Below are 11,684 nucleotides of genomic sequence, written 5' to 3'. Positions count from 1 at the left end.
CCATGCTGACTGTGCCTGATGATTGCATTGGCCTTGGCATGCCTTTCAGTAGCACTCAGTATGATCTTCATAGGTATCTACAACTAAAAGGTTTGCCTTGTGGATTCATCCAGGAATGTAGGATTACTGCATACCTTTTGCCTATGCTCCTGTCTCCTCCAGCCCATATCAGATACTGCAGAGGACAAAGTGACTAACAGGCTCTGGACAGAAATAAATTTTTTACGGTTGCAGACTTTCAAAGGTCCAGTGTATACTTTACACTCTGAAAGCTTTCTTTTTTTCTTCTTGCAAATTTCCTTGACATTTCAGAAGAAACTGAAGACACCAACCACTCACTGAAAGCATCAAAATACACTGTGAACATGTTTGGAAATAAAGCAAAATATTTTTTTTATTTGGGAACATCAAAGAAGTGTAAATACTTGTGGCTTCCAAGCTCATGTTAATATAGTAACATAAATTTCTTAGAACCGATTTAAGACCTACAGAAGTCAGTGGAACAGCTCTAGCAAATTTTATTGTCTTTGAAAAGGGTCAGGAATTAATTTACTTAATAGACTCATTAATCACTTATCACTTGATAGGTGATTTGTACGGAGATATAGCTCAAACTGATTTGATTCCTTCTGCATTTACACACACAGACACACAGTAAAATTGCATCCTGCTGGGCTTCCCGTCGCAGGTCTTCCGAAAAAAAAATGACCCTGTTAGGGGTTCCTCCACCTCTTCTTCAGATAACCGGTAAATCCATGCAGGACTGCTTCTTGAAGTCTGTCGCTGTGGAATACCCATAAAGGGACAAACTGCAGGACACACGCCTTCAGAATGATCAAGCAAAAACAATACAAAGGCAAAGGGTTATAGAAATCTCTTGAAAGAAATTAACTGAGTGTTCAGAAATTCATAGAAAACAGTAAATGTAAATGCTTTTACTTTATACTTTCAGTATGTACGTTTCTCTTAGAGGGAAATGTTAATTCCTCTCAGTTTTCAGCAAACCTGTTCTCATTCTATACTTTAATTTAATACTCATCTTTAACAGCTGCCATATATAAATATTTACTCTATTTTGTTAGCTTGGTATCCTAAGGAAATTATGTTTATGTGATAGCTCAGCCTGTTTTTCTGTCCTTCCCCATTTTCGGATCTGCTGGCCAATTTCTGTAAAGGAGTAGGGGTCTCAGAAATATTCCTAATAGGGTCATGAAACAGGCAGCTAGAAAAAAAAGACAAACCAGATATCAGTCTACATGTATTCCTCCCTTCATAGTTTACTGGTGTCATATTAGCCTTAACAACCTATTCACATTTCTCATTTGATGTCCAACCTTAAGATCTCTGAAATCAGTCAAAGGAAACTGCTGAGCCCAGACAGCCTTGGTTCAGCCTTTGGGATGCATTCACACGCTATCAAATTCAATTACCAGTATTTCATGGGCTAAACATCCAAAAATCTCATCTCCAAAGGTGACATAATCCAGTGATTCACTAACAAACTCTTCCGCCGTCTTAGTAACAAGACCGGGTTTTTGGTACATTGTCATTGGAGTTGAGACACCATAAGGAGCCACTACCTAAAATGAGAAAACATCGTAACAGTGCAACGTCATCTAAAATTTACATAAGGCCATTCACTCTGCAGAATCCCACAGCATCTGACAAATTATAACAGATATTTGCAATGGACTAAGGCACTATGTGGAACAAGTAATGGTACTATGGTGGAATAAGGAAAAAAGCTGCACGGAGGGAGGAGACAAAACTTTGACAGGGTCACCCAGCACTTCACCAAGGGTGGCTACACTATAGAGATTTAGGCATATCAGATATTCTTGAAGAATTTGTGGAAATGAAGGCACATATGGCAAGATATAGCATCACCTGTATGATAATTCCCTTTGCCTTATACTCTGCTTGTAGTGCTTTTGAGAAAGTCCTCACAAAAGTCTAGAAAAAAAATGAAACAAAATAACATTACACATTTCAAAATAACATCACACATTTCACATACGCTAACAAATATGTGCAAACAGGTCCTTATTAAAAATGGCCAAGGATCATACAACCTGAGACACAGTGCAGTGGTGAAAAACATAGAAACAAACTTTTCAAGACACAGTTTCTGCTGGTGCACTTGAGCAATGACAAGCTTGACTATTTGCACCAGAAAAGATGAAGCATGGCACTGGCCCAAGCCAGACATGAAACAAGTACTGCCGCAGACTGGACTGAAAGCTTTGTCACATTTATGAAAATGCAGAGATATAACTACCTACATTTATTCTAGCTATTGTTTCATTCTGGCTGACACCTGCCCTCTCGGTTCAAGGCTTACACTGTTGTTTCTCTTGCAACAAAAACAGAAGCAAAATACAGCTCATGCCTTCAGTGAATATCTATTAGCATAGCCTACAAATATGATCTTCAAAGTCATGTATTTGGGAATTTGCAGGGTTTTGTAGCTTCAGCCTTTAAGGTTTATCTTTCTAAGTTTTTCTCTACACCGTGAAGAGTACACATATACTAACTTCTTAGTGTAAAAGCTGGGTTTCTTTTAAGGCTGATTTTAGCAGTTAGATCCTTGAGAAATATTCAGAAATTTGACAACATTGGATCACTCCTTTGTAATTAGAAACGTAAAAGTCCTACTAAGGAGAAAAAATGACAGTGTTTTAAAGCTATTGTTTGACAGGTCTTAGAATTTAAACACCCATAGTGTTGTGATATTGCATGAAACATCAATATGTAGGCAAGTAAAATAGTTTCCTCTTCAGGGCATTGCAAAACCTAGTCCATTTAAAAAGAAACAAAGGTAAAAGATTCCCAAGAATGAAAAAAGTCAAAATAATACCACCAATGTACCATAACACTTTGAAATTATGTTAACTAAACTTTTTTAAGGAAATAAAATTTTCTGCTTTGAATGTAGTTCAGGTTTTGAGTAATGAGAAACATATATTAAAAAGATAAAAAGGAAAAATAGACTTTCTTATCAAGAATAACTAGCTTTTCTTACCAAGCTCAACTTTAGCTATGTTCAAGCAAATATTGATAGAATTTTTCATTTTAAGCAAACTTGAGCTGAGCAAGTTGCTTCTGGAGTTTCAGTAAATATCATTAATTCCTTATTTTTATAAGCTCTGAGGTTTTAATTCAGAGCAAAATTTCAAAGTGAAAACTATGAGGTCAGGCAACTCACCACCCACCTACCAATAATTTTATGTGTGGTTCCATAAGCAAAATCTAGCACTTTTGTGCATCTACAGCTTTGAGTAAACTAAGCCAGCCTGCTAAAAGTCATCACTTTCCAGAACAACAATGAATTGTGAACACTGGTATAATATTATATAATCACAGGCAAAAATGTTCCAGTGATCAGACATACCTTCAGCTATGTTTCATTTATAAAACTTAACTGATTCTTAATTCTCAGCTACTGCTGATTTACCTTACTTCATTATTTCAATGGAGCAACACATTTCTGAAAACCTGGCCCTGTTGATAAAAATGCTTTGGTAAACACTTGATGTGGATTTCTTTATAAAGCAATGTAAAAGGCTTACCTTAGAAGCTGAGTACATTGTGTATAATGGACAAGGGAAAGTACCCAGAGCAGAGGACAGATTCAGAATAAGACCTTTCTGTCTGAAATTTAATTTAAACAGTTACATTCAGTTTACATTTGCCAGTATTACAGCAAAAGCCTGCACAAGTGGAAAAAAACTTTTTCCCCCCAGAAAGCATAGCTCTCCTATTATACTGTAGACTACACCTTCAAAAGACACAATTTTTATGGTTTACCTAGGTGCAATTAAGTCTAAAACAGCTAGGAATAATGTCCTAAGTGAAATTTAAATGCCTAGCGCAATCAGAACCATGGGAACATTGTACATGCTATTGTACATCTAACAGAGCAAAAAAATGCCATCAGAGGAAGGATTTTATGCTTCTAAGTAATTGGTAGGTCCCCTTTGCTCATTAGCCAGCACATTCTTTTTCCTCCTCCATGCCTCTGTTGTTTTAGCTTCCCTATTCACAACTGCCTGCACAAATCACTAAAAACAATTAATTCAGCAACAACCAAGGAAAAAACAAACCGAAACAATTAAACAGTAAGAGTTTATTTTGTTGATGAAACAAAAAGCATGCACTAGCCTCTAAAATGCAGTAGTTAGCGATGTTTTCTACAAACTCCATCTGAAGACCTTAACTTCTGGTTTAAGGACCCTCATGTCTAAAACACACATTGAATTAAAAGGAGAAAAGGGATCCTTAATTGCCTAGCTGAATTATACTCTCTGATGTACTACAGGTACTTCCAGAGCTTGAAAAGCATTATTCCAAGCACAGCTACTATTCTTAGAAGAATACGACAATATATTCAAATGGTGTTTCTTGCCTGATTAGACCCCTCACATGTCATTTTATTTCTGCAACACTTGCATGCTTTTACTGGACACAGACCTATATTTTATATTTTCTATCTTTTTCTACAGTTGACTGACAATTTGTGGCAGTTCTTATCATTCATTCACACAATACTAACAGCAACAGAAGAAACCTTACTGATTGACATATTGTAAAGTGGAGAAGTTAATAATGATAAAACATAGCTACCACTGAATAACCTGGAGGTAGCAGCTAAAAGCTATCGAAAGTTCTAGGAAAAAAAATATTTATACCTTAGTTCCATTTGCTGCAAAATAATTTTTGTCATCTGTAAGACAAGTATGTTAAGAATTATATCCATTCTCCCTCTTTCTGATTGCATTTTTCAGCTGATATTGTTTTATTCACAAGATTTTCCACTTGTTCAAGCCCCATCCATATGTGTATGGTTCAGATGGCTAAAATGTGGCACACTGAAAGTTTTGGAAAACATTTTAGAAATCCTAATGGCCTATAAATCATCAGAATTGTCAAAAAATTCCATATGTTAGTCTTCTAAGCAGTGCAGGTCTTATGCTTATCCAAAGTTTTTCAGTAGTATCTGAATTTCATCATTCTTCAATACTGAATCACTACTGTAAGGAGAAAGTCAGTTTCACAGTGTTTTTGCATTTTGCTTCGGGCTCTACCTGGACCAGAAACAGCAAAAAATCATGAAAAGACAAATTTTCTTCTGTTACCAAAAAGAGATTTAGGATCATTATGATGCTAATTATTTAATCATCCATTTGTATTTTAACAATAGACTTAATCATGCTTATGATTTTTACATTAAATTAAATCCATTTTTAGGTAAGAAATCTGCTCCTGTTTGTTGTATTTGAAGAGTATTATTGATAGTAAGCCCAAGTCCCTAGGGAATTCATATTCATAGTATTGACTAAATAGTCAATACTATGTATTGACACCATGACACCATGTATGAATCTTCTTAGAACAAGAGTGGGACCTAACTTGTTGAGGGCAGTAATGAAAAGCAGTGCAAATGAATGATGCAGATCAATTAAATCCCTGTTAATTCCCTATTTTTTTAGTAGTGTCATTGTGCAAAACAGGATAGTAGGAGTAGGGTGGGGTTCACAAGCTTCGTCTTCAGAAAGGATGACAATGCAGGTGGGTCACATCACCTTTGGTGAAGGGGAAGTTCCAAGTACAGTGGAAAACATGGTAAAAGGTCCTGCTTTTGCAGTGCTGAAATTCCAGTGACATCTGTGGGAGCCAGGAATACCTGGAGCTCGGGCATCCCACTGCAGGAAGTGGTGAGCAAGATCCTATCACAAATCAAGGCAGAGAGCAGGGGAAAAAAAACCAAACAGATTTAAAGATGATTTGGACCTAACATGAGGAATGCTGGTCAGGAGCATGATTTCTTCTTTGTATTTTGGAGGAAAGTGAATGTTCGTGAAAGACTGAAAAGGATGTTGTTGCAGCAGTGGGGAAAAGGAATCCCCAGGCCCTGATGAAGCAGAAGAGGTTGATTCTGAGGTATGTGTGCATGGGAAATGGTAAAGGGAGAACCCTTTTGTATCCAGACTGAGAGGGTACAAATGTTCGCCTGTTTATGTGAGGCATATATGTATAGCATTCAGATACGGCAGATATTTCTGTGCTTTTGATATATAAATAGAATAAAACCCAGGAGCAGAAAGTTGACCAAACTATTTTATGCAAGAATTTGTTTCAATTGACTGATATTACATGATTTATTACCTGAAGTCATTAAGCAGCAGTACAAATTTGGGATGTAAAGTTTTCTAGCCATAGAAAGACTAACATATGTTGATAATTTTCCTGTCATGTTTAGAAAGATATTAGCCAAGGTTGAGATGAACTACAAAGCTCTTGTTCTGGTCTTGTTCACGTTAACATGCTGCTTGCAAACAGCAGAGCAATGCAAGTCTTAATCAGAAGTGGAAAGCCCGAGATACTAACTGTTCTTGTAAGGGAAGTAGCCAACCAAAACTAGAACAAAGAGGCAACAATACAGAATAGGGAGTCAGCTCCCTAAGTTTCAGTCCTGCACTGATACAAAAAGTATTTTTGCAGAACAGAATTGTGTCTAAAATTTCAAGTATAGTACAAAAAGTCAAACTGCAGATCTTCCTGTCTTGAAGATTTTGATTCTGAAACAAATCTCCCTGTTTACTGAAACAAACACATTTTTGCAAAATCTTTCAGCTGCAGTGTAATGATGTGTCTCAACCAAGCAACTGTGTTAAAACGTTTCTAGTCAGTTCTGATCAAAATATTTCATAGGCAGTAAAAACAGATGGGGTCCTTAAAATAATGATGATATTGCTGCTCAAAATTACTATCTGCAGATAAATTAAATGAAAATACATAGGAAAGCTAGTTGGTCACTCTTGTGTGTGACTAATTTCTTCCCAAAAAAATACAGATGCAACATAGATTTGAGTGTGTCACATACCTTTGTAACAGAAATAATGTTGCAGTGGACTAGGTTCTGCAAGAAGCAAGAAAACAGTAAGTTCACAGTTAACTTCTGAGAGTTTGTACCTTATCTAGGTAACAAAGCCAGCAATCGCAACTGAAAAGCCCTCTGGCAAGGCAGATGCTTTTAGAGCTGCTTCGCTTGCCTCTGATTGCCACTGACTGTGCCTATGATGTGGGATACTCAAAGGCAGGTGAGCAGTGATTTATTTTCTTTTAAACATGGTGTCCAAATCTGCTTTGCACCCCTTTGACTCTGAGTCCTCCGTTTTGCTCAGCCATGTCACTGCACATGACAAAACCAAGCTGGATGCATACAGACAGCAGAGGTGGCAGGCTGAGACTGAGTGGCTCTCAGTGACAGAGGTAGACTGTGCAACGAAAGCACTGCCTTGTAGAGATACCCTCCCAACACCAGCAAGCAAACCCAAGTTGTAGCAGCAGCAGAGGTGCCATCATACAGCTGCAGCTTTGAGGGAAACAGCCTGTTTGGGCATCTCTGATTTGTGATAGATGATGATATATAGACTGAATAGATCCTGAGACAGGTGCTAACAAGAAAAACACTTAGAAATTCTGTTTTCTTCATGGCTAATAGTATAGAGGTAAATAACAATAAGGCAATGAAAAACTTGATCATATTCTTAATCCTGTCAAACTATTGAACATGTGTGAATTAACTCCCGCAAAAAAGTAAACTGTGTTTAAATGAGGTGTTTTGTTTTTTTTTTCATTTTTTCACATACTTAAGCAATGGCATTCCAAAGAAAGTGAGTTTTAATAATACTAACAAGAACCCAACGCTTCAGTTGTGGCTGTGACCAGGCTGGACTTGATTACATTACATGTGAGCAGTGAGACAGAGGGGCTGCTGATCCCTACTACAACCACGCCAGCTGTGCTTTACCCTCTATTGCTGGGTGCTTGCTGCAATTTAGCTGAAATGTGCCATTCTTCTTCTCTTGCAAGCTCTTCTGAGCATTAAAAACAAACAAAATATGCACCTTCAGGCCCAGTTCTTTTCCCACTCAGCTGAACAGTTAAATACGTGCTGATTGTAGCAGGGGCAGAATCAGTCCCTTGTTAAATGGAATTACAGTTCCTCATTGTTATATTGTAAGTAGAAACCCACAAAGAAATCCTACCTCATCTATGTCTGGTCCATTAAGGAAACGGCATGGAAGAGGATTATGAAGCATTCCAACATTGTTAACTAAACAAAGGAAATACAGCGATAAGAAGAAAATCTAGACAAAGTGCAGAGTTCAGCTAGTTAAACAAATGGCCTCTCCTTGAGACCCAAAAGCTTTTGGGCTGTACGTGAAAAGCAATGCTACTTAGCATCGAGCCTTGTTCTCACTGAAGTCATTGGTACTGATCAGTACTGACTTCAGGGAACCGAAAAAGTCTGTTGCTGCAGTTTGGGGTTTTATTTGTTTGTTTGTGTTTTGTTGCTGTTGTTTCATTTGTTTCACTACTAAAAGGATGGTTTTCTTTACCAAAAAAAACCCCAATAAACATAACTTCCCCCCAAAACACATTTTCATTGTTGCTGCAGGGATCATACCAATTAGTGTCAGCCACAAGCTCATTTGAGACTGAATATGAGAATTGCTGTAAAGCAACCAATAGTGAAAATTAATTCCTTGAGTCAATAATAAGGAAGAAGGCAAGCTGGATGGTGCTTATAAAGTGTCAGAAAAGGTTTCACAGTAAAGAAGCCACTGTACAGAGAAACAGGAAGCTTTTGGAGAACCTTAATTCACTTTTAAAACCTGTTAATGATAAGTAATGCACCAATGCATTAGGCAGCTGTATGCTTGGTTTTAAGCATTGGCTAACAAGTTGTTATGACATATAATTTATACAATTCTCTGTTTAATACACTGCAGCCATAAAATACTCTTCAACTAACAGACCTTAATGACTCACCCAGAACACCAATATCCAAGCCTTGCAGATTTTTTTCAATGTTCTCGTATACTGAATTTTTAGTGAAATCGGCTTGTATAACCTTCACCTTTTGACCTGTGGCCTGCTCTGTAATTAAGAAAAAAAATAGAAAACCCTTTGCATCTACCCAGAGAGAGGGAGAGTTGTAATTAAGCAATGAGAGAAAAGATCATGTCTCATTTAGTAATGCCCGCTGTACAATAAGAAATTGTTTCAACTTTCTTTAAGAAATATTACAACACAAGCAAAACACTTTCACTGTACTCAGTTGTTTGCAGGGAAATGGCCTGGCAAATATAGGATGAATTTATGCCATGAAATCAATGGAAGTTCCCTCACAAAATCTAAACACCATTTGCTTCCTCAGTAAGGAAAAAAAACTCAGAAATAAACAACACAGGACTTCTTCCCCTGGTTATCATAAAATTTCTAAACGAACACTGTCAGCATACATTAGACAAGTGAATGTGGGTGCCAGATCCTCTACATAAGCACAATTTTGTAGAATGGTTTAGAAGTGTTTTCATGTATAAGATGATCATTTTAACATGCAGAGCTCATCTTTTCACATAGGAGGAGTGCAGAAGAGGGCTGGATGTGATGCAGTATTTTCTGCATTGTTTTCAAACAATTCCTCTCCTCTTTTGAGATTTGCACCTCTGTAGACTGAACCTGAACCTTCCCCAGGATTTTGCAGGACTAAAAGGCATTTTAGGGAGGGTATAGCTTAAGTTTTACAAGGTCAATTTACACAGAAGAGAAAGGGAAATGTGTGTGATTTTTCCAGTGTCATTGCTATGCAGGAGTAGAGCCCAGCTGTACATGACCATTTTTCTCAGCAGTTGATTTATTGCTGATCATATTTTCAATGAAGTTTCATGAGGAAAAGAGGTAGAGGCTCTTAGTTACTCATTTTTAAAGGCAAGGTTCTCCCTTAAAGGGGCCCAGTAAGGTCTCTCCTAACAAGATGTTCACATTGTAAATTCTTGCTACTAAACCTGCTTTCAAGTTTTATGGGCAACCTGAAATCCAGATGAAGTTTGCTGAAAAAGTGACAGGCGAAGCTTGGAAATGTCAATAAATGATCAGATTGCAGACGCTGCAAGTGGCAGAACTTCAGGTGCATGTGGATGGCAGAAAGTCTGCTTTGGGTCCTGTTTGGGAAAATTTCTCTGCTTGTTTGGAGCCTGATTTTATCATACAGGTGATGGAGAACATTGCCTTGTATAGGAATCAGACTTGCTGATTTCTACTTGGAAATCTTGTGCCATCCCTTGGTGTACATTCAGAACTTGGGAAGAGGCCTTGCACCCGCTCCTGCAGGAGAGCAAGGCTGGCAGAAAGCTGGCTTTGGGTCCAGCAGGCCAGTTTGCAGCAAAACAGAGCCTGTGTTGGAGGATGAGAGGAAGTTGTTCCCTCCTGATTGTTCCACCTTGCCCCTCGATATACCACAGGTCTTGACCGCCTTATGCCACTCAAGTAATGTAAGCAGTCTGAGGAAACAGCAGACGCTCTGACTCCGGATACGAAGCATGGGCTGCATCGTGTGTGCAATTTTAGAGGACATCTGTCTCCATGACAGAAGAAAGGAGGAAGGAGTGCCCTTTTTCTTGCCCTCTTTCCAAGCCACAATTGTGTGCATGAAAGGGATGAAGCACCTCTTGAACCTTCAACGTATAAAAGCAAGTCTAGGGGCAAATGACCCCCTTGTGGTCCCAGGCTGGGGGAATGGTACAACTATAAAGAAAAGGATGTTGCAAGTGTAAATGCAGCAAGTTGGAAAGAACAGAGGAACAGCTGGAGCAGACACCTACAGAGACCTGATTGAAAAGCTCTATAAACAAAATGAGATGGTCTTAAAAAGTGTAATGGTGTTGTGGCCATCTTTCTTGCGGGCAGTCAGAAGGGCAGCCAAAACTAGAGCAACATAAAAATGAGGATCAAACAAACCATGTGGTCTTTCTCTGCATCCCCTTGTCTGTACAGAACTGTACTGCTGCAACCAGCACTGTCAGCCAACAAACAAGTACTCCAGATGGCTTTCCTCTGTCTCATTTAAGAATAAAACAATATATTAAAAAACAATAAAACTATCATGCTGATAAATGAATTATCCAGGGATAACTCTTGAGAAAATTATAACAATTCTGCAAAGAGAGAGCCAAAAAAGAATTTCCAGTGTTTCTTATATCTCTCCCTCTCTGTGACAAAGATTTATGACAGTCTTTGAAGACGCAAGCCATTCCAACTCTTTTAAAAAGTCCTAAGCGTGCCAGAAGCAAAAAGCCTAGGTTTTCAAACATCAGGGCAGGTTATTGTCTTTTTTAAAAATGAAGAGGAAACTAATTTAAGTAAAATTAAAAATGTGAATGGAGTTGTTTAATCCAATGTGTTATAAAAGGTATCATTAAGAAGGATACATCAAACCTCTGACATCGGACCACTTGGGAATTCTACTTGTCAGATAGGATAATGTGCTGCGCTTTGAAATTTACCAAGAAGAGAATAAATCAGGATGAAGCATGAAGTTGGTTAGGACACGTAGTCTGCCAGAAACTCTCCCTTTCTATGTAGAGAGTTACGAAGATCTTCTGAAAACCTGAGGCAGCAAAATGAATGCCCGAGTGATACAAGAACTGATCTTTGTAGAAAGAGGAGACCCTTCTGAAGTACTACGGCTAAATTTGAATATGAAGAGAGAGAAATATAAAAAGTTCTGATAGATTATAATGCACAAGTTCTGGCTATATTTCAAAAGCCTTTTGGAGAAATGTATCTCCTCAGAAATAACAGGAAAATAGACCAAAAAAAAGGGGGGGGGGGGG

The 11,684-nt window shown here is 38.0% G+C and overlaps 1 protein-coding gene across 1 annotated transcript; it reads right to left on the bottom strand.

Moving 5' to 3' along the window:
- Window positions 1-1,430: 1,430 nt before the first annotated feature.
- LOC104471083 (testosterone 17-beta-dehydrogenase 3-like) lies at window positions 1,431-10,402 on the bottom strand (the record flags this gene model as incomplete). Its single annotated transcript, XM_010086292.1, has 8 exons — window positions 10,171-10,402; window positions 8,839-8,946; window positions 8,052-8,119; window positions 6,884-6,919; window positions 4,689-4,723; window positions 3,570-3,651; window positions 1,888-1,953; window positions 1,431-1,580 (listed from the first exon to the last, which is right to left on the bottom strand). Coding segments are annotated over exons 1-8 (777 nt in total), but the record flags the coding sequence as incomplete, so codon positions are not given.
- Window positions 10,403-11,684: the final 1,282 nt, after the last annotated feature.

The sequence above is a fragment of the Pterocles gutturalis genome, unplaced genomic scaffold (genome assembly GCF_000699245.1).
Source record: "Pterocles gutturalis isolate BGI_N339 unplaced genomic scaffold, ASM69924v1 C12365255, whole genome shotgun sequence".
Lineage (NCBI taxonomy): Eukaryota > Metazoa > Chordata > Aves > Pterocliformes > Pteroclidae > Pterocles > Pterocles gutturalis.
This window is presented reverse-complemented; position numbering and strand designations above follow the sequence as displayed.